Consider the following 27,901-nt stretch of genomic DNA (forward strand, 5'->3'; position numbering starts at 1 on the left):
CATTGAAACAGGTCAGAAAACACCTGATGTATAAAAAAAAATACATGTACATGAAAAAAAACAACAATGTTGACTACAAAGCAAAAAAAGATGTAAATTACCAAATATATATATATGATTAAAGTTGGGAAGGCAAGTATGTATCATGCTGTATCGTTTTGGTCAGAAGTATAACCAATGTTTTTTTTATTTTTAGGGAGAAAAGAACAATGGCTTCTATGTGCTGTATCATAATATGAAACATGGCCAGACGGCTTCTAAAGACTTCATAGACTTTCTGAGAGAAAGGTATTTTTAACTCATGAATACCTGTACTACTATAAAAAAAAAAAAGATCTGGAATAATTGCAAATGAGACAACTCACAACAAGAGACCGAATGACACAGGAATGATCAATTATAGGTCACAGTACAGCCTTCTACAATGAGCAAAGCCAATACCACATAGTCAGTTATAAAAATCCCTGAAATGACAAATGTAAAATAATTCAAATGAGAAATCTAATGGCCCAATTTATGTACAAAAAAATATGTACTATGATTCTTTACGAAACCATTTTAAGAGAAAGATAATATGGACTGATACATGTACTGTTATGTTTCTTTAAATACAAAAACATTAACTTACTGAAGAAAAGAAAAAAAGATACATGCACAAATAAAAATAAAAGTGTGATTCCAGTTACATTCTTTTAAAAACAAGGGTCGGTTGCAAGGGTCCGGAAACGGTCATATTTGCCAGTCATGTCCTAAACTGAAACTATAATGTCCTAAACTTTTAATTGGGATTAAGGTCAAATTTTATTTTTCAACCGTAATAATTTCGGTCATTTCTTCTTTGAGATCGACTTTCAAAATCGCCATTTTAAACATATTTTTGTTTTGTTATCGACTTCCTGTAATTAAACTGCCACTTCAATAAAGTGTAATAATCCTGAGGGCCCTCCTAATAACTCTATTAATGCCGCTGGGAGCTATTGGCTAAAGATTGCTAATCTCTTTACCTGTGTTTTTAATTCACACCTGGCAATTAATCACAAGCTCCAAACTATTATTATAAACAAATACAAATTGCATACCAACTGGCTTCATTGTTTAATTACTCAACAGGTCAGACAATTGTCAATTATGATTTAAAAATTAAATTAAAATTTGGTTTAATTTACAAAGAAAAAAATTCTTTTTTACTTCTAACACACGTGCTTTGTTTACTATGTAATATGCATGCTTGAAATTCTCTTCCACAGATTTAGACAATTAATTGTAAATTTAAAATAATTTCATCCTAAATAAAGCTAGTGCAACTATTTTAATTAATATTCTTTACACTATCAAAGGTAAAATATTAAAAAGCCGACGATTTTTCTGTGATTTGGATAAACAAAACTAATCCCGGAAATGAGTCCGGAATTGTTCGTTTAAGTATTGTCGCAGTACATACGGTTTGAATTTTGACTTCAGAATCAAAGAAAACGTAAGCGATAACTGAGAATATTATCGTTTTGAGTCATTAAAATCATTTAATTTTTAAACTGTTACCTTCCCTTAATTGCTCTTAAACAATTTTTGGAAAATGGTAGGACAAATCATGAAGTAAATGCGATGCAACAGTGAAACAAGTTTGTTGAAGCTACGAACATGATGATTGAGTTAATTTGAGTATAAGCATACTCATAATGAGTCTCATGCAGTAATGTGATTTTGACAATCATTTTTTGATAAGGGGCATCAACTTTAAAATTGTATGAAAATGACCGAAATTAGGTGAAAAAATTTCCGGATCCTTGGTCGGTTGGTCTGCAATTTAAAAAAAAAAAAAACAATTTTGGATTGTCAAAAAATCATGAAAATCATGTGTTTACTGAAATTAATTCTAGTTTTACACAATCCCTTAACAAAATTTCACCATTTTATATGTGCTTGTTTGTAAAATAAACAGTCATTTTATGTTTTTAGTTAATTTTGTTGCATTCTGTAATAAATTTGTTGCATTCTGTAATGAATTTGTTGCATTTTATCCACAACTGATACTTCTGGGGGAGATTCAGATGACAAAAATGTGTGAATTTGATTAATTCTCAAAATCTGATATTTTGAAAATAATTTTTTCAGAAATGTAAAAAATGGTCTAGGGTTGGGGGGTCATCTAAAGAGTGTCAGGTAACTGGACACACACATATATATTTTTATTTGAACTTACAGTTTTTGCCATATATACATTCCAAAATTAGTTCTGTTCTCTAAATTTAGTTTGCCTCATGGTCATGTTATGAGAATAAAACACTATGCTTATTACTAAAAATACAGATCAAGATAGAAATTGGATGACAACACTTTTGCAGTTCTTGAATTATGTCCCTTTATAAACTGAAAAATTGCTGAATTTGCCATATACATACAAGCATCTGTGTCTATTGAGATAATTATTTTTTTTACTTTAAATTATGTAAAGAAACAGAATCAGGTTGATGAGGCAGCAACATAGACACAAAACCAAAAAGCCATCTGATAAGTCAATATATAGTCTGAAATAATAGACTAGTATCTATAATAAATGTGGAGTTTAAAGTTTGGAATAAATTTTACTGAGACAAAGATCTCTCACCAGTACAGAAGTATTCCATATCCCTTGATAACTCAAACATTATGTGTTATATTTGTTTTTTCAGTTGCACTGTAGAAGAAACTTACAGCAAACTATTAAGCAAGCTAGCCAGAACTGCTACTAATAGTAGTCACACAGGGTAGGTAATTGTGGTTATTCAAAGTAAAATTTCATACTCAACAAAATTTTCAGTAACACAGGTATAACCAGAATAAACATGATCAGTCTTTGAAATGAAAGGAGAGCTGTTTTAAAGTAACTTTTATGTCTTCTTTTCATTATCTAGAAAAAAAAACCCAGATGCATATGAAAAAATGTTAACATTACAGTAATCTTCCTCACTTCAACATTAATCCATTGGAAATGACTGAGACTATTTATTGTCAGTAACAATTACCAAGTTGATCAAATATTTCATGTACACTTCTATCTGTTGTCATAATGTGATTTATTTTGCTCAATTGATCACTACAAGTCATGTATAATCTTAAAGCCAAGTATATGTCAATACTGTTGAGAAAGAAGAAAGTAATTTATAACATGTTGTTTACTTACTTAGAGAAACTATTGTTCATACTAATTTGATGGTTTTGTAGGACATTTGCACCTTTTTGGAATGTGTTGAAAAGTTTAACAGAGAAGTTAGCTAGCCTGCATATGCAGTTAGTTCTCACATGGAACGACCTGATTAAGGATGTAGCTAGATACAATGATGAACAACATAAACGTCACAAAGCAGTAAGTATAATGACAGAATCATTTCATGATTGAAGTCAATTAATTAACTTTGTTGGGAGATGATTTAAAAAGTCAAGTAGAGTATAGTGAGATTTTTAAAATCTAAAATTTAATTTAATGACTTAATATGTGTATTTGCATAAATTGCTCCCAGTAATCTCTGTATTTTCAATATAGACATGATAGACTTGACTGATTTCCCTTAGTGTGTTTACATCCATTAAAGGGTGTTTTGTTGAAGAAAGATTTGTTTTTGTTTTGTTCTGAAAAGCTAATAAAGTGTAGAATAAACTTCAACTTAATTGATTAATATAAAAATCACTAAAAAAGTATTTTAAAGAAAGATAACTTATAATTGCTGCCTGTATACATATGATAATCAATATATTTTAGATAAAAGATGGTGAATCCAGTACATTGGAACAAGTTACAGCTATACAAAACAACACAACAGCACTTCACAAGGTATGTTTATACATTCATAATTAATTATCATTATAAAGTACACCTAAAACAACATGTCAATTTAAGAAGAAAAAAAAGCAAATGTGCAACAGTAAAAGAAAATAAAGATATCTATGAAAATATTCTCTGTCATACATTCATAAAAACATTTTGAGGATCATGCTATCAGGAAAAAAAAATATTTGAGGAAACCTTATTTATTGATTTATAATTTGTTATTCTTTCGTGGTAGATGGTTAATGTTTTAATAATTGTTGGTTGTTTTTGTTCTGCTTTTATGTGCTACACAAAGTTCTATAAAGTTATAATTTTCTCTGCTTTGTTTTTACTTTAGTAACCAAATGTAGGCTTATTTATATATGTGATAATCTATAGATATAAGAATGAGTGAAAGTGGTATAATTTGTTTTTTATTTTCTTCCAGGCAAAAGAGTTGTATCATGCCAGATGTTTAGAGCTGGAGAGACTTAAAAGAGATAATGCTCCTCAAAAAGATGTAGAAAAGGTAAAGTCATTTGTCTTTGAATTGGAACAATGATATTGTTATATATCATCATTTATATGTCCATGCCCACCCTCTTATATACATTTTAATGGAATAGCCCTTAGCAATAAACTAATTTTGGTTAGGTACATAATTTTTTATCTAAGTTTTGTCATCCTTTAGGTTATGGGACATAATTTTTAGTATAAGATACCATCTCCCTTTAAATAATACAGTCAAATATTGGAATATCCTTTATTCAGTGAGACTATTCATTTTGTTGATATTAAACCAATCAATTGATTTATAGGAAAAACCAAATTGTGGCTATCATCATTATGACTTACTTTATTTTAAACAATTTCTTCATTTTTTATTTCAGTCTGAAGTAAAGTACAAGAAAGCAAGTAAGTCATTCACATTTTTTAAAGATGGGTTTTGCTCATTGTTTAAGTCATTATGGTGAACCTTCCCTGATATCTGCTATATTATTTGGTCTGGTGGTAAATATTTTCTTCTTTTTTTTTTTTAAATATTTTCAGTGGCTGTCATTGTCATGATTTAAAGAAATTGTTTAGTACATATTCCATTTCTAAACAAATTCTCTGTCGGATGTGTGAAAATAACAGTTTTGCATGTTGTGTTCTGACAAGCATGTGGTAAATGAAACCTAGCCACCACTAGTATTCTTTACCATATTAGAAAGAAAAGAAAATAGTTTTAACAAATATAACTGTTACTGTAAATTCAAAAAATTATTGCATGCATTTATTAATGTGATTTTAATTGTTGCGATATAAAGAAAAATCCTGTTTAATTAAAATTTTAAAATTCAAAATGCGAGTTTAAATTTATGCGATTTTATCCCTGACAAATATTTTGCAATAACTAAAACTTCACAACAATTTTTGCATTTACACTAGTTGTTTACTGGGTTTTTGTGAATAGACCAATAATAGTACATCTTAGATAAATGCTGCATTTTATTTTAGGTGATGATTACAAGTCTCTCCTGGAAAAATATGAAACTATTAGAAATAATTTTGAAAATAAGATGATGGATTCATGTAAAGTAAGTTTTTACCGATATGTTTTAAAGAAGTTTACAAAGAAGTAAAATGGCGTAATAAATTATGTTGAATACATTTTTCCTATATATCAAGACAGACATCTGGACACAATATATACAGAGTATAAAGAGAAACTAATGTTAAAATAATACAAGACTAACAAAGACCAGAGGATCCTGACTTGGGACAGGCGCAAAAATGTGGCGGGGTTAAACATGTTTATGAGAGCTCAACCCTCCCCCTATACCTCAAGCCAATGTATAAAAATAAATTAAACCTGGTACACAATTTGTGTATGTCTTACCCAAATGGTGATAATAATTGAGGGATTAACAGAAAATAAATGTCCGATTCATACTGTATAAAATTTATAAGCATTTAATCATAATATGAATGATATACAAAGGACTATTGACATCGATGATAAGGTTAATTTCTTTGACTTCTTCTTGAAATTCATTTTTTTCAGAAATAATTCTATCAAATTTATTGTATTTTAGCATTTCCAAGAGGTAGAAGAGGAACATATATGTCAAATGAAAGACTTTATTGATACCTATGCAAAAGCTTGGGAGAATGAACATGCATTGAGAGGCCAGGTAATCACACATATAAATATATGAATAAAATTGAGAATGGAAATGGGGAATGTGTCAAAGAGACAACAACCCGACCATAGAAAAAAACCCAGAAGAACATTAGGATATTTTACAAATCGGTTCAATAATTAGTTCCCTTAATTTACAAAACTTGTGCTTATGTAGTTAAAGGAGAAAATTAAAAAAAAAATAGCTAATAAAAATCTGACTTTTGCAGAGATGTCTGTATAAACAACCTTATATTAATCTGCATTTTCTAAAATATATTCTACACAATCATTTGAACACGATAGCATTCTAATATATTAAATAACCAATACATACAATAAAATAAAATAACGAAGAAAAAATATTTTGATATCTTCATGTATACAGTCAAATCTATAATGAAGTTAACTGCAGTAAGAATTAACAGAGTATAGCCATAAAATCAGGGCATGTTAAATATGTTAAACTTTAAAAGCACTCAAGCCAATGCAAATGTAACAGTACACTTTATACTGAAGGAGTAAAATACTGTTAAAAGTGATTTTACAGAAACTGCATCCTTTAAATAAGAGGGGGGTGGAGTTATACATTTTGTTATCTTGCTTGGCATTATACATTATTAATCTGGGCAACATGTAAAGTATTGACAATTGATAGTATTATCTTTGCATGTAATTAATTGTGCCGAAAATTAATTTGTTGCATATTTTTAGAAAAGAACTTTTGAAGTGAAAGCAAATTCAAAATGCCATACGAACATTTAATATCCTCAATCCCTTCGAAAAAACAAAAAATTGTGTGTTATAGATCTGTAAATAATTCATGTTTGGTTGGACTTTGAACCAAATGAGAAAGCTTTCTTATATCTTCCTTCTATAATGACACATTGGCATTTGTGGAAGATGTGTTTTTTTGAAAATTCCTTACTTTTGATACAAAAATGTAATATGATGGCGCTTTTGGAATCAAGATAAATACTTCCTTTTTCTAATACTTTAAATTACATTGAGGGTAAACTTAGCTAAACAACTTGTGTAACTTTCTGTATATTAAAGAGATGAATTTCTTACATACTAAATATTGTGATGCCCCTGCCGTAGTGGAGGGGGCTTTAAGTTTTACCCTTGTTATTTAAAGTTCTTGTATATTTATACCCCCGCTTTAAAAAAAGGGGGGTATACTGTTTTACTTCTGTCTGTCCTTCCGTCAGTCCGTCCGTCCCATGAATATTTTTCGTCGCATTTTTCTTAGGAACTACAATACAAGGATTTTTGAAATTTGGTTTCAGGGTTTATCTAAGTCAGCTATACCGTGTGATGCGTTTTCAGATTTATCACTTGACAACTTCCTGTTTACCGAACACTTGTATGATTTTACACATGATAGCCAAGTTGAAAATTTTCGTCACATTTTTCTCAGGAACTATAATACAAGGATTTCTGAAATTTGGTTTCAGGATTTATATAAGTCAGCTATACCATGTGATGCGTTTTCAGATTCATCACTTGACAACTTCCTGTTTACCGAACACTTGCATATTTTTACACTATTAATATTATCCACTTGCGGCGGGGGTATCATCAGTGAGCAGTAGCTCACAGTTTCACTTGTTTTGTTCTCATCGAATCACTATAATTGTTCTCTCTATTTTCAGGTTCACAATGAATTTAAAACAACATGTGATGAGTTAACTGTACAGAAATTACTAGATTCATTTATAACGTCAAAACAAACAGGAAAAATTAAACCAGGTACACAATTTATTGAGCTTCAATAAGTGAAAAATGTCTGTATGTGAAACATGAATTACCTTGTTCTGGTTTTGTATATTTTTTTGCATTGACAAAGACGTAACTGGTGTAAGTTCTCAATTTTCAGACAGCCTTGAATGTAATAAATTCAGAATGCAACTGGCTTCATTTCAATTTCCCAACAAGAAAACAAACTATCAAGAAAAAATGAGTATCTGAACATAGATAATAAAAAAATTATCATAACAAAACATAAGCTGAGACATATTGATAAATAGGGTCAAATCTATATTTTTTTGTGATTGAAAAAATATTTATGTAATGTGGATTCATTTATTTTTTTCGTGGGTACCAATTTTTCGTGGATTGAGGAAAACTTACATGTTCGTGGATATTTGATTTCGTGGTCTTTGCAAAATTTGCATACAACCCTATAGAAAATTTGGTTTTCGTTGAACATTAAATTTCGTGATTCACCTGTACCCACGAAATCCTCGAAAAATTGGTATCCAACAAATTCTATTGAATCCACAGTATGTCAAATTATTAGACTCAATGTTTTAACATTTAACTACAACAATATGTTATTATTTTGCTCAGCTATACAAAGCTGGGAATATACAGGTACTAATTTTATATTCATGCTTGCAATTGTTTTATTAATGTTATGAGATCCAATCATTCCTGGCAGTTTTAGTTGCAGCACATTATTTAAACCATTCTTTTTATTTCAAGGGAAGGATTGTTATCAAGTTAATTTTTTTTTAGTATGATTGCATGATTGTCAGGTCCATTGGAAGTGGATGACAAATTCTTCTGTTTAATGTCCTTATTTAGTTGTATTTTTCCACGTTGAAAAGAATATAACAATACCCCCTTACAGATTTATATCCACAAATTTACTTCTTTTATTACAATATATATTTGGTCAGTTGGGTTGTCCCTTTGACATATTCCCCATTTCCATTCTAATTTATTTTTTAATTGGTATTTATAAATCACTAATTGATAAGTGTTATGCTGAATGATGCACTTGTTCATGTTGTAGTTGCATGGAGCATCCTAGAGTAGTTTAATTAGCCTAAGACATCTTTTTCTAATTATAAATCAGTTGGATTGGCTGCAGAAAATTGAATTGTGAAGGATATGAAGCTATATAGAAACATAAGAAAATTATAAATTCCTTGAATAGATATATATTAGGCTATTCTAAAATCTATCCTAACATTTAAAATCAAAATACATTGTTTGATTTGTTTAAAGCTGAATGTCGCGAAGGAATCAGCAGAAATTTGTTTAACAAATTACCATTGAATTTAAATAGATTTTTATTAAAGCTGAATAAAAAATTTACTGGAGTTTTTGGAAACATTTTGTATTATATTTTTTAAAATGATTTTTTTTAATAATATCGTAAGAAACTTATAGGGTTGCATGTATGTATTTATTACATTGCATGATTTAGGAAAAGCTCAATGGAAATGAAAAAAGAAGGCAGATAAAAAATGTAAAAGTATAAACATCCTTAATAATTGAAGAGTACTATTAGCCTAAAATAGATTTTATAAAGGACTTGCATTAGATGGGTTATATGATGGGCTCTTTAGGAATGATCTTCGCATAGTAGTTAAGATTGTTTTATGATCCTTTACTATATAATTTAAATGGGTCAAATTATATATTTAGGTCCATTGGAATTTATGGAACCGGATTTGTCCAGTTTACCTGCACCAAGGCCAATGTCACCAGAACCGACGGAGGCTAAGAGAGAAAGTTTAACAGAGAAGACCAGACCAGGTGAGAGAGATAGTACATGTCAAGGCTGAAATAATTTGTTACACTGACAAAAATATAATGCTATGTGCAAATTCAAAATTTAACTTGATATTTAAAATCAAGAATTTCTGTTTTCTGCAAAGATATGCCTAATTTAAATACATCAGCTTTTGGAAAAATGTACAGATTATTTCAAATTAAAATATACCAGAAATATTAAATGCTTCCAGACTGCTGTGTTTACTAACAACGATGTTTAATTGGCTTTGGGTTAATACTGACATTTCATGTATACAATGTTTTTGGGGGATAATTGTGATGGTTCTTTTATATAGGATTAGGTACATATATAGTTTCTTCTAGTTTACTCTTTACATTTATGTTTTGGAAAAGTCAGTAACTATTATTTCTTCAATTAGGTAATACAAATTTTGTGATTATAGTTTAGAATTTATTTGAAAAATTTGTTATAGATATTTTTAATGCTCAAATATCTGTAGCATTAGAGAAGAATTAAGGTGGTACCTAACACTACAGGGAGATAACTGTGTAAAATCAGCAGAACGTTTTAATGACGTTGTGTTCATAAGGGAATATTAAGCTTCTCAGTGATCAAAAAAGGTGTTTGTCAAACTGCTATATAACCAGTGTAATTTTTCTGATAAAACAGTTGGTTCAAATTTTTTGAAATTCTTATATTTTTGTCAAAGGGTCAAACTAAATACTTTGTCAAATTTTTTGAAAATTAAACGAGCCAAATTAATTTTAGTTAAAGTGTTAGGTACCACCTTAAACAAACTACATAAAGAAATGTCCACAAAATTGACTAGAAATTTATTCTAAACAATAGATATTTTTAGATGAAAGTTTTTTAAGATAATTTCCATTCTTTTTCAGATATGATATTAAACCTGGGTGTGTATTTTTTGTTTGCTTTATCCCCCCTATCCCTCCTAACATGAAATGTCAGCTAATTGTTCTCAGTTTCATCTACATGATTATATGCTATTGTTCTTGTTTGAGAATTTGATGCATTAAATCAAAGTTGATTGTGTGTCCATTACTTTGTGATGATCTGTCCTCAATTAACAGTCAATTGGAACGGTGTGATTTCATTTGTCAAATGTTGTAAATTAAATACTAAAAATTTGAGTTCCCATAGTCTAAACGTTCAATTGTTTTATGTTAAAAATTTTCACTATACATTTTTTGTTAAAACTTAAAATAAAGTTTATTTTGATCTACATATATCATGTATATAGGGACAATCTGACAGATCAATTTATGCGGAATGCTGTTTTTTTTGGTGAAAATTTTATTTTCAAGTCATATTAAACTTGTTTTCTTTAATTGAGATAAAAAGAAAAAGTACAGACTAACAGTACTTAAATCTGCAGAGATGGTCTAAAGACTTTTGAAAGTAACATTTATAGATTTACACCAAATCTGGATAATAATGGAAATATTCATTTTCTGATTTTTATTACAACAAAAATATGTTCCGTGTAATATAGTGCAAGTTGTATTGAAGTTACCTATAAGACTAATTGAAGACAGTACCTGATGTAAATGAATCCTGAAAAATGTGATATTAATTAAAAAGATCTTTAAAATGAAATATTAACATGACTTTGAAAGATGAATATTAAGTGCAGTGATTAATACTTGAGACAATATATCTAGTTAATAATAAAGATGACCACCTTACTTTACAGACTCGACAGGGAGTCCTGTTCCAACTGACCAGCCTGGTCCTCTAAGTAGAAGTGTAAAGTTACGAGTTTCCAAAACATGTAATTAGTCTATCACTCTTTGCTGTCAGTGAGCATACGGTTGATTGGTTTTTGTGTTAATTTTAGTTGGTGTGTCTGTGTGTGCATGCTCTAACTTTTCATTAATATATGCGTTGTAGAAATATTGCTATTGGCAGTACCGTTATGTTTATTTCTTTTGTAGCTAGTTGCTCTATACAGCTTCATTTTATTTGTGCTTATATTACTGTCGAGTTTTTTCGTGGAGTAAAGCCTTAAAATATTTTTATCCTCATAGGCTCATGGAGAAAAATAATATCCTGAAATTGAACTTATCTTAATTGCATTATTCACAGTTAACACTAAACTTGTCAGGATACCTTGTCAAACAAAAATGTCAGCTTTAACTATTTTCCTGTCTACCTGTGCAATACCTATCATCATTAATATTTACACCAATCACCTTGTTTCAAAAGTAAGGAATTTTCAAAAAACACATCTTCCACAAATGCCAATGGGTCTTCATAGATGGAAGATAAAAGGAAGCTTTCTCATTTGGTACAAAGTCCAACCAAACATGAATTATTTACTGATCGCAGTTAATTCTATAACACACAATTTTTTGTTTTTCGAAGGGATTGAGGATATTAAATGTTAGTATGGAATTTTAATTTGCTTACACTTCAACAGTTCTTTTCTGATAATATGCAACAAATAAATTTCGGCACAATTAATTACATGCAAAGTTAATACTATAAATTGTCCACCCGTTACATGTTGCCCAAATTAATAATGTATAATGCCAAGCAAGATAACAACAAAATGTATAACCCCCTCTTATTTAAAGGATGCAGTTTCTGTAAAATCACTTTTAACAGTATTTTACTCCTTCAGTATAAAGTGTACTGTTACATTTGCATTGGCTTGAGTGCTTTTAAAGTTTAACATATTTAACATGCCCTGACTTTATGGCTATACTCTGTTAATTCTTACTGCAGTTAACTTCATTATAGATTTGACTGTATACATGAAGATATCAAAATATTTTTTCTTCGTTAATTTATTGTATTGTATGTATTGGTTATTTAATATCTTTAGAATGCTATTGTGTTCAAATGATTGTGTAGAATATATTTTAGAAAATTCAGATTAATATAAGGTTGTTTATACAGACATCTCTGTAAAAGACAGATTTTTATTAGCTATTTTTTTTTAAATTTTCTCCTTTAACTACATAAGCACAAGTTTTGTAATTTAAGGGAACTTATTATTGAAACGATTTATAAAATATCCTAATGTTTGTTGTTGATTTAACAGCAATCATTGATTTGTGGTACATTATTCATATAAAAATCCTATGGAAACACTCTTTTTAGATTGAAATTCTTATTACACAAATATGTTTGGTATTGTCTCTTCTGCTTTTAGAAGAATGTATATGTTATAGGAAAATACATATTTTTGACATTTTAATAAGACCTGTAATTCTAATTTAAGCATATCAATACACTTTAAATTGGAAAAACCATAAAAAATAATGTTTTTCAAGTTCTTAAACAAATATTGACAAGGAAGGTTAATTCATGTTATGTAGATAGTTGAAAGAATGATTGAGTTTTGAATAAACATCATAAATTGTGACACTAAATAAATTTCCTATTTATAAAACTCATAGTACATTTGTTATCTCAGAATAATAACCTTTACTTAGGTTTATACTGATATGACATACGTGTTTCATCTTACATTTTTACACAGTTAAGTACTAAACTGTCTTATAATTTTTATTTTTTTTATTTGATATTTTATTCACCTAAAAATTTTTTACAAATTTTTGCTTTTTTCAGTTACTCTTAAAGTAAAGATTGCCTTTGAAATAATAAGAAGTTTAGTAATATTACTTCCTGTTTGTAATTGCTTGCTTATTTATAGCATGATTCTATAGAAATCTGCAACGCCGGAAGCTGACTCTGTTTATTACTATTTTTAAAATGCATATAGTTAAATATATATGAATTAGTTTAGTAGTTTTATAACATTTTAGATTTCCTGTCAAACATTTAAGAATCATGATTAATATATGTTTAACATTGTTGCATGTTTAGTCCTTGTAATGGGACGGCTGCACTTAACCTGTTAATTGAAAAGTCACAAAGCTATTAATGTAAAAATAAAGTTGTACTCAGTATCTATGATCACTCCATTGCTAAAAAAAGATATAGCACAGTATGCTTTTAAATGTGACATGTATATTTTGGGTTGCATGCAGATTCCCAGACAATCCCATTCCACATAAATGCTTGTGTTATAATGTCTAAAAAATATTAGAAAAAAGTTTCAATTTTCAAGAATGCAATTTCCCATGTATAAATTACTTCTGTAAACATGAAATCCTGTCAGACAGTATGAACCAACATACAGTTATTCTGATTTGTTTAAAGGGTTCCTAAAGAAAAACAGAAAGAAAGAGAAGAAGAAGAAAAAGAAGGAGAAAGATGACAAAGGCAACGATGATAAGGCAGACACAGAATCGGTGTAAGTATCCTAACATTGTCTGGGGTACTCCTGGCTTGTAATGGTTAAATTACATATCTGTCATTGTAGCTAGTTTCTGTTACTTTTGCATTGATTTTACCAATTAAAAAATACAAGTGTTAGGTAGGCTGTCTCAGGTGGCAGTGGCAGTTGTGTCGTGGTAATGTGAGCACTATGTCAGTTTGAGAAGAACCACTAATTGTAAATTAATGATAGGTGGTACACAGTTGTATAATCATTGGCTCATCTAAACTTTTAAATTTCTCAAAACCCAATATAAAATATAGTTGTTAGATATAGCTTCCTTTTGTCTATTTATCTTTACTGATTTTCACAAATATGTAAGCCCTACAAGCTGAACAAATATTTTCCTGTTTATTTATCATTGTGTTATTATGTTTCACATTATGCATTGATTTACAATTCTTAAAGTAAATAAGATTACATAGTCTTATTAAACATGTTAAACACAAGTTATCCAGGAATCGTTGAGTTATAAGGTAAATGTTTATCATCTAGTAAGTGACCTTGTACACGTTTGTGTCTTACGAAATAAAATATTTTGTCTTGTCTTGTCTTGAGTAATAGTTAAAATAGAAAACCAAAATAAGACTAAGTGAAAGTAACCATATACAGTATTTTTTTAATGATACTAATTTGCATTTTTATTCTATTGGTAAAGCTGAACTAAGAGTTTAATTTTTCATTGAATAACTATAAGCTTGTCAGACTTGTGTGCAGATATTGTTTAAGAATCTAAAAAGTTCCCCTAATGATTATAGATTGGTGTCCACAAAAATTAAATAGATCTACACTAGGGCAAATCTGATATTCTCTAGTGTGACGAGGATAACCATCAGGTAGACATATGTAGATTATTTCAAGAAGAAAGCCCTTTTTTCATGTATTTGATGTTAACTTTATGCTATATTTTAATTTTATGCTTTATGTTTATTATTTTATGTGGCAATGCATTGTTCATTATTTTCTGTGGCCATGTTTCAGACCTGGTGGCAGGTAGGAGAGAGCATGATGCTTGTCAAAACCTCACCTAATGAATGACCAGAGCTGCACTTGTCCTCAAATCAATTTACATTTAAATTATATAAAGATAAAGAATCTACTTTATTTCTTATATTATTGTAGAAGGTCAAATGAATGTGATAAAAATTTAAATTTTCAATTCATTAAAATCTGCTTTTCATCTCCTTTGCCACATGACAACATTTATAAACGTTGTTACCATGTGGATTCTCCACCTTGACCTTCAATCTGAATGAAATACAGATCATTTGTCTACACATACAAGGATCTGACAATGACCTGGTCTACTTTCTGTTTTGAAATCAGGAAATGGAAATCATCACACTTGGTAGTTATAATGATGCACACCTTCAATCTTTTGGGATATAAAACTTCATTGGTCAATGTAAGAAGTTTTAAAACAGAAACTAGATCCTTGAAAGTGAAGATCCCACACATGATCTGTATTCCAATCAAATTGCTCAACCAGCAAGTATATTGACTATATTCGACCAATCAATTTCTTCAAGCTGTTTTAATCAGCATTTTGATATCTGCCTTTAAATGAATGTCACATTGTTATGTTTTCTGTATTGTGTATGTTACTAATTTGTAAATTCTTTCCAGGTTATACTTTATTTTCATTTTAAATGCTTGACAAAAATAAGATTTTATGAATTCAATGTCCAAATATCCCGCCCTGACTTATTACTTGTTTAAAAATAATATGTGAGCATATGAATAAGTCTCTGTGTTAGCAGAAAGACATGTACTCCCAGCACTATGCACTTCAAATTATGAATAGTTGGCTGATGGATTGTTTCTCAGCCTATACTGTTGTATCATAAGACCTGATGCAATACAAGGGAAATACTGATTGCTCATATTGACGGTTTATATTGTCATATTAAAAGTGCATGAACCCACACAAATCTTTCCCACTTATATACTGTTACTCTAGAATGGAAATAACTATATTGCATTTTGATACCTGAATGAGATGAGAAGTGTTTTAATTAAAAGTTCAGATATAAAACAGCTACTATGGATTCATGGGTTTTTCATGGGTAACACATTTTTGTGGGATGAGGAAAATCAGTAATTTAGTGTATACTCGATTTCAATATTTTGCCAAAGTTTACATACTAGACAATAGGAAATATTTACTTCCATTTAACAATTAAACAGTTACTTTTACCCACAGATTCTAACAATATTGGTACCCCACAAAATTATAAAATCCACAGTTTCTCTATTTATTTTGATGTTTGATCTATTGTTTAATGTTTTGAAAGTCTTGCTAATAAATCAATATCCAATTTTCCAATTTCTCTTTCATGTCTTTTGCAGAGATACTCTTGAAGGGGTGAGTTAATATATTTATTTACTTCTGTGTAAAAGTTGAAAGATTACTACAATAAGAATACCAAATGATCACTATATTTCAAAATAAAGTAGAATCTCTTAAAAAGATATCCTAAATCTTGAATAAGATAAAATACCAATTTAACTTCAGAGTTTTCATTACTATTCTTCATGACAAGTAGTAAGATCTATAGTATGATAGTAAATTGAACTTCCAGCGAAGAGTGTAATTCCCATATTTTTTGCTATTTAATGGTTCATATGTCAAGATTCTTTTCAACTATGCAGTTAGAATACAACTTAGTTATTATCTGGTTAAGCAATCTTATCTTATATTAACATGGGGTTTCCTGCTTAAATTCATTCATTACCTTGTACTTGCTAATCTTATTAATTTATTTTCATGTGTCCTTAGGATGATGGTTTGGTTGATGAAGAGGGTTTCAGAATCAGGCCAGATAATCCATTAGAAAATAATGGAGATAAAAATAGCTGGAATTCTAGTGATTCTGATTCCGATTCAGGTATGATTAGTTTTCTGATTAAATTATAAATTACTGTTGACTCTGTATTATAAACCTCTGATTAAGTTCTGATTAACCTCTGATTCATGAATTTACCTGATGAAGGTGTTTGAAATCTTATATTTATAATCTCTTGTGATTTTTCTATGGTGAATACAGCGTTTTATCATAAGAGTATTTCTTTAGCTTTTAGCCAATGAGAAAACAGAAAAGTTAGTCATATATATGTGATAAATGTGAATATAAAATACATTTATATTTTAATGAACCAGATTAAATCATTTCTTATTTCTTTCTTTCAAAGTGACTTAATATTTATTTCAAAATCTGTGCTCTCTTGTAGATGATGAGAGTAAACGTAAGATAAAAGTAGAAATCCGACCGTTAAGTCCTAATGGTCCACTACAGGCTGGCACTGTGGATGAGATCAAAGAGAAAATGGTTGGATTAAGGCTCTCACCTACAGCTGTGGTAAGGATTTTAGAATAAGTATTGTTGTAGTACGAATGGATAAATAAAATGATTAACTTAAAGGAGTATATGACTATTTTTGTAGTTGTATGTATATATGAGGACAGTAGCTTTTATGTTGTAAATTTTATTTAGGAGTCAATGATTAAATTAGAAAAATTAAGTGGTTCATTTTAAGTAAAAAAAAAAGAGTTTGTCAAGACTATTCATTCTTCAGTAGATTATATAGTTGCTCTGTTGCTTTATGTAGAATCTCTAGGATAAAGTTGTTCATTGGCAATCATACCTTATCTCTTGATTTTAAAGGATTTAAAATATTAAGATTCCCTTAAGGATGTTTGCTGCTCAGTTTCAGAATAAATAATTTTTCATAAAACTAGTATGTATTGATAGGGAATAAATTGAGGAATAAAAAAAGCCCAAAAAATATAGTGGTCAATGTGCTTGTTTTCGAGATATTATACATTTGAATTTTGGCGGGGAAATGTTCTCTCTTGATTTTTCATAGCTATATAATTGACCACCTAAAGTTCTCAAATACTATAAAAAAAAAAATTTATAAGACTTTTACAAATGACTTATAATTATACATGTTAAAGATTTATAAAAAGAAAAATAGGGGTTCATGGGGATTTCTTTTAAGGCATTCAAATGGATAAAACCAGAGATTTCCGAATATCTGACAAAAATTCCAAAACATGACCAGCAGACATCCTTAAGAACCATATTTATCACTATTTAACGAAATTTTTCCTTTGATCTTACTGACTGATTATTTTCTTTCTCGGCACAGTAGAGTGTTATGAAAAATTATGGCTAGAAACTAAGGGTGCACTTGCTGTACCAGCTCAAGCAAGAAATTCAATCTCATTGAGATGACTAACTATAATCTATAATTTTTGGCTATCATACACTTCTTTTTACTTTTTATTTTTTAATTAAGTACTGTGAATTCATTAATATTCGTTGGATACTAATTTTCTTGGATTTCGTGGGTACATGAGAACCAAGAATTCAAATATTCAATGAATTACAAATTTCATAAAGGAATGTGTGCAGACTTTGGCAAAACCACGAAATCAAATATCCACGAATATGCAAATTTTTCTCAAACCATGAAAATTGGTACCCACGAAAATAAATAAATCCACAGTATATAAATAGTATTCATTCGTTACAGAGGAAGAGAGCTCAGACACCTGTAGACAAGAAAATGAAAAGATCCCAGTCAGAATCAGATACCTTGGGGTAATTATACAATTGCAAATTATTTTACCACAGATGTCATTACACAAATGTTTATGTTAGACTAGAGAAAAAATATAAAAAGAGTTACCTTAGAAAGGCTTGTATAGTTCCCACTGGTCAATAGTCCACATCCCCTTTTCCCCACGAAATTTTATGTAAAAAACCTTTTTGTTACTGCTAGAAAAGGTCTAACAAAACTCCATTTATTTCAAATTCTGTGTGATTGTTTGCGCTATTTTCTTGGGAAAACCTGTTTTCCATCATCAAACAGAAGCTGAAACTGCTTGTAAATGGTTCTAGAACGCTTCATGATTGTAAAAATAAGTTTAATTCACTTAAAGAACAATTTAGAAACTTGTGTATGTTTAAACAGGAAGTTTAAAAAGCATGTGTGTTTGAAGAAATTAACTGGTGAGAGTTGAAATCCGTATATATGACAGATATCACTATAATACGACATTGAAAGTAAAACAGTTCCATCCTTTTGTAAAACAGTCTTTAATATACCTATCACATTAATTTTTGAAGGGTCTTAAGCTAATACAAACCATATTAGTCAGTATGAAACACCAAAACGGAATGAACATTATACTATTAGGTTTTGTTGTTTACAAATTCTAAGCTGGTTTACGGTTGTCTTTTTTTACTATGTTTGTATTGTTTTAATCAATCAGATACCAGTTTATTTCAACCAATGCATTGAAAAGAAACGAGAAAATTGTAATGAAAGGTTTAGATATTTATCAGTATTGATTTGATATTGAATAGAAATAACTTATTAATATGGATGAGTTAAAATTATTAGTTTGAAAAATGATTGGAGCGTTCTCTACAATATCAATAACAAAGATGGGCGGAACGTAAACAAACCATGTCGACTGCGAAATTGAACTTGTTCTCTTATTTCTTGCTAATTGTACTCTATAGTTCGCACCCTTTCTGGAAGGTCCAATTTTGGAGGAGAAAAACGTGGACTATACAAGCCTTTCTACGGTAACAGATTTTTTTCCATTTTACATAAGCATCTTACTGATTTGAATGTTGTCTTTCATTAAATAACTTCATTTGAAATTTCAATACTTGTTTTCCTTGTTGAAATATTTATGAAACTTTAATTGATTTACTACTTATTGGGAAGGACATAGATAATTGGTAACTGTTTTTATACCCTGATTTGTATTTAATATATGTCCTTATTTTTTACAGAGAATCCCGTCCAAGCCAAAACCTGGACCTTTTAAACTTAGACTTTTTTAGTTCCTCTACTTCGTCAACCCCTATAGGAGGTGGATTTAACCTCCCGTCACCATTGTCTCCTATGGCAGACATATCTAATAGTCTTTCTAGTACTCCGGCTAATAGTATATCTAGTACTCCGGCTTCAATTTCTACTACTCCTGCTTCTAATCCAAGTGAGTATTTATAGATCATGTAGATATTGATGAATAACCCAGCACTGATATAAATGAATTGTGCAACTAAAGAACATATGATAAAAAAAAACAATGAGAAGCTTTTAAAAGTGCTAGAACACCAAAAAGTTCATATATAGGTGGAAAGAAGCATCGTCAAAAGAAATAGAAGCTATAGTTTGAACAGAAAATATTTAGTAATTGAACTGTAACCATATCAAATTTTAAATTTAACTTTAATGAAATACATTTGACTAGTTATAAAAACATTGATTCAACTGTTATACACATATAAAACTTGTGTTTCCATTTTCTGTAGATTCATCTGATATATTAAATGGTAGTATTAGTCCGTCAACTAGTCTTCAATCCAAACCTGATAAACCTGATTCATCAGCCTCCAGTCAACTTACCTCCTCATTGAATGGTAGTTTTAATTTACCAATGCCACCTCAACGACCTCCCTCACGGACATCAGCAATAGCTCCACAGGTATGTAGGGTATTATAACCTCTTCATTGAATGGTAGTTTTAATTTACCAATGCCACCTCAACGACCTCCCTCACGGACATCAGCAATAGCTCCACAGGTAAGTTGGGTATTATAACCTCTTCAGTGAATGATAGTTTTAATTTACCAATGCCACCTCAACGACCTCCCTCACGGACATCAGCAATAGCTCCACAGGTAAGTTGGGTAGCTGCCTTTACTGGCTAATAATGTAGACTATGCAGTGCTTTCTAATGTAGAAATTTTATAAATTTTGATCCAGGTTCTTGCAGTCCTTTAGAAAATATGAACATGCATTTAAACTTCTTGTTTTACACTTTGTTGGGTTTTTTTTCACAAAGAAATATTGTGTCTGCCAACAAAAAGGTCTGTCATATGATGTGTCAATCTGTAGTCTAAAAATGTGTTTACTTTGATGCAGAACTTATAATAAACACACAACTAAAGTCTCCATTGAAAGAATATGAAGTCAAACCTACTATTCAAATGACATCTGTATACCAAAAAATGTTGAGTCACAATATTATGGTTCTATGCATTTTGAAAATAAGTTTAAATGTCATCTCTCTTATAAGGTGAGTATACTCTGGTCATGGATTGTATTACAAACTGGACAAAATTTCATTCAAAGAAATATATAATATTTTAATTATATCTAATAAAGAGCTCCCAGTAGGATTCTATGTATGGAAAAATCATTTTACTTTTGATAACGTTACTTATTTTATAAAGAAGAACCTTACTTTTACGTTCCATTTTTTAAAAGATAATAGAATTAAAATGTTTAGATGGAAATTACTGCATAATATTACAGCAATTAATCTTAATTTGCACCGTTGGAAAATATCTGATAATCCAAATTGTGTGATTTGTTCCAAATGTGATAACTATAATCATTTTTTATTTGAATGTAAATGGGTACAACATTATTGGTCAACAATTTATGACATATTTATGTATTTTAATATAGACCAACATGTCTTCTGTCTTAAAAATCTTGTGCTTGGATATAAAATTGAAGATATTGAATATAATCCACTTAATCATGTCATAACAATGATTTGTTTTGTGATTTATAAATGTTTTTATTTATCAGAAAAGAGAAATAAATTTGTGAACATGTTGTCAGTTCTAAAAAATGAAATTGAAACACAAATGTTATATCATCCAGATAGTCTATTTTTGAGAAAATTTCAGAAGAAAATATTGAAACCTTGATTATATTTATTCTTTATGAAAATTAGACCTGATATAAATACTTCAGTCAGTATTTTTAAAATAACAAAGAATCAATCAATCAATAATTTACATATCAATCAAGATCAGGGGTCAATAGCTCCTTCTTTGATCTCTTCAACATATTTCATTATTACTTACCAGAAATATTTGATTATTACAAGTTTAAAAGTTTACACATTTGATAAGTGACTTAATGACTGCAATAAATTACTCACCACTTCATGAAATTATTTGTCAAGCCATGAGGGCCATGAGGTCAACCATGCTTGATCATTCTACTTTCGGTTAAACTAGTTTTTATATAATCAAAACAAATGACGGACAAAAAGTCCGTCTTTTTTGGGTTTCTTTTTTATAATTTCTTTCTTATATGATTGTTTATATATAGGATCACTGAATAATATGTATGTATTGTGTCCTCGTATGAATACTTTGTAAAATGCAACTAACACGATATAAAGATAAGATATATTTTGCTAATCAAATCCCCTGGTTTCATTAGCAATTAATAACACAGGGAGGAACCTTAGCGTCATTGTTGTAGCGCTAAGGGACATTGTTCACAACCAGGAATGAAATAAAATATTTAAAGTTGAAAAAAAAAAAAAAAAAGAGTATACTCTGGTTGGGAGAATGACCTTAATGTACAAGTTGGACCTTAATTTGTAATTGAACTTTTTTTTTTAGGTTCCAGCTCGGGTAACAGCTGCAGGAAGAACTAGTCCAGCATTCATGTCACGGTCAGAGAGTAGTAGCAGTGTAACATTCAGTACCACATCCATGCCCATCGGTGCATCCCGAGGACCTAGTCCATTAACTATAGGAATGTCTGATACAGTGCCACTCGCTATAGCTTTCACAGAAACTATTAATTCACTCTTCAGAGGAACAGATGCTACAAAGTAAGTTATGATATTATATTAGAGTAAGATATACTGGCTATTGGAAAAATGGTACCCATGAAAATTATGAATCCACTGTAATTTGTAAAGATAAGTTACATTTTCAAGTTAAAGAATATTCACAAATTCTGCAAATGACAAAAGTACTGTACTTAAATGAAGTAAGATTATCAAATCAGTATTAAGCTTTCTAACACTATAAACAGAACACTCTATTACTATTAATTCAGAAATTATTGTGTGCATTTACTATTGCAAATTTGTCTTTTTTAGACTAAAATGCCATTTTAATTCTTCTGCGTTTTGAGAAAAAATTCTGTTTGATTCTTATGATAAATTTCAAAATGCAAAGTTTGATTTTTGTGTTTTTAATCCAGTCACATTTTTCGCCAAAATAAAAACATAGCAATAGTTTCTAAATGTACAGTATTAATGTAGCTGACCTATAAAATCATTTGTGCTTGTATAAAAACATTACAAAAGTTTTCTTTGTCTGTTACAGATGTATGGTGAAGATAACAGGGAATGTTATGATGTCATTTCCTGCTGGTGTTGTACGAGTCTTCACAGAAAATCCATCACCCGCACTCTTAAGTTTTAGAATCAAAAGCACAGACCGATTAGAACAAGTACTACTCAATCAGCAACTCGTTATTCAGTAAGTAGTTTCATTATACAATTATAATTACTCATAGCGTATAGGTAAGTAAAATGGTGTTAAGTGATTTTGTTTGTTTGTAACTTTGCTTGTTTGTAAAACTTTGTTTTTGCTATCTGTATTGACACTGTATTTTCAACTCCTTTAAATCTGCTGAATGGCAAAACTCTTAATTATAAATACATGTAATGTCATTATGCACCTGCTTTTTAAATTTTTGATTTGAATAACTGTTGTGTTACCTTTAGCAAAACAAGGGCTTTTATATGTATTCATACGTGGTATTATTACTGCAGCTCTTATTAATCCTGTTAGTTTTTGATACATGTACACATTTTATTACATAATGCAATAATGCTTCATTGTATGTTCTTTAATATAAATGCCATTTGGGGTTTGAAACAACAAAAATATTAGTCATATCTATACAAGATGTATTAACTTTTGATGAAGTGTGATGAATGAAGAGAAGTTTTGGGTATACATAATTGAGACAGCAATCCAACAAAAACACTAGTAAGATCCTTTGTTGGTGATGAATTGCATTGTATGATTATATATTGTAATATTCAGTTATATTCTGTTATTCAAAATCTAAATTTTTAGAATATATTAATATCTTTATATTATGTCATTTCAGAGATGTTGACCAAAGTTCATCAGATAGTCTTTCATACCATTTTGACATGGCTGCTTTATGTGGACATCTAAAAACCCAAGGAGAAGAAAATAAAACTGCCTCATATTTTAATATTGATATTCTAAAGTACCAGGTAAACATTTTACAAATCCTTTTTTAGTTTTACTTCCTCAATAAAGGATCTTTTAAGCTTAAATAACAAATACACACCAAGAATTTGACAAAAGTTCATTCAGTCCTTACAAGACAGTAATGACAAAAAGTGAAGTATAGAAATTGAAAAGAGTATTATTGGATTAGGCTTCCTTACAAATAAAGGATATTTGTTTTTTAAGAACTGACTTGTCTAAAATGATCTTTACATAACAATAAAGTAGATATGAATTCATGTGAGTACTCTTTGTTGTTATATTTAGTCAAATAGAATTAGAATATAAACACATTTGTTAAATGTTTTTCAACCGGACAAAATATTTTGTTGTTTTCATAAAATTGTCACGGACAATATTTGAGTAAAATTACTGGTATGAAATTTATAATTAAATGAAATTTAAATTTAATTATAAAGATGATTTCATTTCAAACTTGCAGGCTAAAGCATTGTCTGGTGTAGGGAGTTGTCCATTACCATTGGTTGTGTACTGGAAGTGTGAACCTACTCATACAGATGTACGATTAGATTATAAATTTAATCCTTTACCAATGTCAAACCCTTCAACGTTAAAAAATATATCATTGATGATTCCAGTGAGTGGAGAAGTTACTAGTATGAAAAGTACACCTGAGGGGGTGTGGTAAGTCGATTCTTTGTATTGATAAGGAACTTCAGGGTAACCCAATGATTATTGGTGAAAGTCATTCTTCTTATTTTCAAAATAAAAGTTACCAGAAAGGTCTATTTCTCAGACTACAGTAAACCTATACCTCATAACATGTTAATAGATTATAAGGAGCCTTGTCACATCACAACAACCTTCACCTCATGGTTGGCAAGTGCTGAATTACGTGTTTAATTCTGTTTCACTTGTTGTAGGTATAGTAGATAACTAAATGGAAACTTGGTGTGACGCTAAATGGTGAGGTGTATGTCTTGCATATTTTTTTATTAGGCAGTTAAGCTGCCTTATGCGAGCACCCTGGATTTGTTTGCTACCCAATAAATGCTGAAATACGTGCCATTGTTATCATCTAGCTGGCTACTATATTATTTATAACTTATTAGACAGTTTTTTCATACTTTTCATTCTGGATTAAAAAAAATATGACCAGAAAAACCTTAAATGATCGTTGATTTTCCCAAAACTTTTAAAGTTGCACATAGGAAGTAGAGCACATTAGGAATCCTTATGTAGTTTATTATCCCTTGAGCTTTTGGATAAGATGTCAAAGAACAAATGTATGAAATATTTAATCGCCGAAAATCTCTAAAGACAAGTAGTTAAGATTTCCCAAATTGCAAAAGTCGTAGGAATATTGTTTGTCGTCAATACGTAGTCAACTCTACGTATGTATACGTCAGTAGTCTATTGATATAAGTTCAACTGATCACGCTGTTGGCGGCAATTTTGAATTAGAATACGAAATTTACGTATCTTTTCAATCTGGACACAGAGGTTCAAATTAGCGGTGGTCCGAGGTCAGCAACCTTCCAATTTTGCAGTCGGACTTTCTACCTGGTTACTAGCTACGCCCGACATGCCCGACGGACCTTGAAATAAATATAAAAAAATAACTTTGCAAACATTTTACCAAAGTTTCCTAATAAAGATCAATAAACAATCTCAAACTTAATTTCAACATATATAACTATTCATGACAGCGATGTTCAATTTGTTCAACCGCTAGCTTTATACAGAAAATCGCCGATAAATAATTTGTAAATCCGAGCAAAATCGTATCTCACAATCTGTCAAAAACAACATTCAATAAAATGGCTGCCGCGAGATTACAATATCGGATCCGATTCCGGAAGCTGATAAGGGGAATCCCGGGTTTTGGCTAAAAAAAATCCAGACAGGTCATGACAAAATACATCTATGTATGACAAATGCATGTTGAATAAATATAAACCATAGAATTGAAAACCAAAAGATATATGCTGAGACTACTATAACATAGTAGTCTCAGATATATGTAAAAGAAAGAAAAAACAGAAAATATTATTTACACCAATTTTAATGTCAAAATCCAATACAATGTGACAGCTGGGAACAGTTTATCTAACAGTTTAATTTTTTTTATCAGAGATAAATGTTAGTAATGCATGTTTAATGCTTTTCAAGTTAAACATATTACTGCAATTTCAAGGGGTATTTTTTTCTTCTCAATTTTAATTTGATAGGTCAATTATAATAGCTGGAAGTTTCTTATTTAAAAAAAAGTTGTGGTATGATTGCCAATGAGACAACTATCCACAAGAGACCAAAATGACTAAAACTTGGTAACAGTCAAGATCCCCACCCCTAAACCATAAATATTCATGTATGGGACAATATAACAAATCATATGAAATATAGGTGGAGTATGTGGGGCCACTCTGTCCTTTTCTGTTTGAGAATTTATAACAGTCGAGATCCACAATTTAAACAATATATAAAAAATTATTTATGGGACAATATTACAAATCAAATGAGTTACAAGGGGTCCCTATGGTCACTACACCCTCCTGTTTGAGAACTTTGAAAAATTCGAGATCATCACCCCTTAACCATATATACTCATGTATAAGACTATATAACAAATCAAATGAAATATAGGGGAAGTCCCTGTGGTCACCCTACCCCTCATGTTTAAGAAACTTTGAAACAGTTGGGAGCCCCAACTCTAAATTAAATGAAATATAGGGGAGTCCCTGCAGTCACCTGATTGAGAAATTGGAAACAGTTGAGATCCCACCTTTAAATTAAACCATATATATTCATGTATGAAAACTAATCAAATGAAATATAGGGAAAGCCTTAGGGTCACCCTACACACTCCTGTTTGATAACTTAGAAACAGATGAGATCCCCACCCCTCAACCATATATATTCATGTATTGGACAATATAAAAAATCAAATGAAATGAAGGGGAAGTCACTGGGGTCCCCCACCCCCTCCTGTTTGAATACTTGATAACGGTCGAGATCCCCACCCATAAACCATATATATTCATGTATGGGACAATATAAAAAATCAAATGAAAAATAGGGGTAGTCCCTAGGGTCACCCCACACCCTCTTGTGTGTGTTTTGAGAACTTGTAACAGATGGAGATACCAACGCCTAAACCATATTCATTCCTGTTTGTCATTTCAAAAAAGATTGAATGACATACAAGGTCAATCTCATAGGCGACACATATGCATATCACTTTGCTAGACCCTAACACCTGTCATTTTATTAAAAACTTAGACATCATGGACTTAGGGTGAAGGTGGGAGTCATTTACATTTATAAGTCAGACCTCACCATTGATCCCTGTAGTAGTAAACATTTGTCTGATTTGTATCTCATAACTTTTGTACTGTACAACAAAAACCCAGTTTTCTTTCCAGGGAAGCAAGTCCATTCATACTTTTAAAAGCTTGTACTAAAGTTAACAGGCAACTTATACGAACAATTACGATCAACTAGAAGAACTGCAACCATTGCAAATTTGTACCACTGCTGACTCATGAAAGACTCATGACCATTCCTGGTCATGTGCGTTGCTATTGAAAACCTTGATAAAATATGAATTATTTGCCTTAATGTTTAATTCATTAAATGAACATAAATGTACAATTATATATGAATGTTTAATGTTTGTTCTTTTAAATCTTTAAAAAAAAAGTTGAAGCAACATTGCCACAGTTTTGCCTTGGTTTTTGGTTAACTGCCTACAGTGCTTACAGCGCTTTGATTTAACATCAGATATATAACTTTGATAGGTAGTGGTCACTCGCAGATGACTTATGTTTAAACTTCATAATTCACATATTTTTAATCTGTTGCTTTTGGTGCCCTCTCATGTTTAAAGTAATTTTGTTATCTGTATAGTCTGCTTATACTTTCATAAATAGTGACCAGCTTATTATGTGTCCAAGCCAAAAAAAAAATGTGAATAACTTCAGTCTTAAATGGGTGGCAAACCTCCTATGAAACTAAAGTAAAGTTTTCCTTAAGA

At 30.1% G+C, this 27,901-nt stretch overlaps 1 protein-coding gene across 4 annotated transcripts in view; it reads left to right on the forward strand.

Moving 5' to 3' along the window:
* The window catches only part of LOC134712326 (F-BAR domain only protein 2-like), a 33,937-nt gene that overhangs the window by 1,249 nt on the left and 4,787 nt on the right, over positions 1–27,901 (forward strand). The window contains exons 2-24 of one of the 4 annotated variants that reach the window (XM_063573770.1): positions 197–288; positions 2,670–2,744; positions 3,202–3,343; positions 3,737–3,808; positions 4,233–4,313; positions 4,675–4,699; positions 5,285–5,364; positions 5,863–5,961; positions 7,604–7,700; positions 9,387–9,497; positions 10,374–10,391; positions 11,192–11,269; positions 13,669–13,762; positions 16,136–16,151; positions 16,566–16,674; positions 17,018–17,145; positions 18,326–18,393; positions 19,600–19,805; positions 20,125–20,297; positions 22,243–22,457; positions 22,960–23,115; positions 23,756–23,888; positions 24,347–24,549. In XM_063573770.1, the coding sequence (XP_063429840.1) occupies positions 197–288; positions 2,670–2,744; positions 3,202–3,343; positions 3,737–3,808; positions 4,233–4,313; positions 4,675–4,699; positions 5,285–5,364; positions 5,863–5,961; positions 7,604–7,700; positions 9,387–9,497; positions 10,374–10,391; positions 11,192–11,269; positions 13,669–13,762; positions 16,136–16,151; positions 16,566–16,674; positions 17,018–17,145; positions 18,326–18,393; positions 19,600–19,805; positions 20,125–20,297; positions 22,243–22,457; positions 22,960–23,115; positions 23,756–23,888; positions 24,347–24,549 (2,471 nt within the window). The remainder of the gene's footprint in view (positions 1–196; positions 289–2,669; positions 2,745–3,201; positions 3,344–3,736; positions 3,809–4,232; positions 4,314–4,674; positions 4,700–5,284; positions 5,365–5,862; positions 5,962–7,603; positions 7,701–9,386; positions 9,498–10,373; positions 10,392–11,191; positions 11,270–13,668; positions 13,763–16,135; positions 16,152–16,565; positions 16,675–17,017; positions 17,146–18,325; positions 18,394–19,599; positions 19,806–20,124; positions 20,298–22,242; positions 22,458–22,959; positions 23,116–23,755; positions 23,889–24,346; positions 24,550–27,901) is intronic. The other 3 variants (XM_063573789.1, XM_063573779.1, XM_063573797.1) reach the window with 3 other exon arrangements.

This window comes from Mytilus trossulus, chromosome 1, assembly GCF_036588685.1.
Source record: "Mytilus trossulus isolate FHL-02 chromosome 1, PNRI_Mtr1.1.1.hap1, whole genome shotgun sequence".
Classification (NCBI taxonomy): Eukaryota; Metazoa; Mollusca; class Bivalvia; order Mytilida; family Mytilidae; genus Mytilus; species Mytilus trossulus.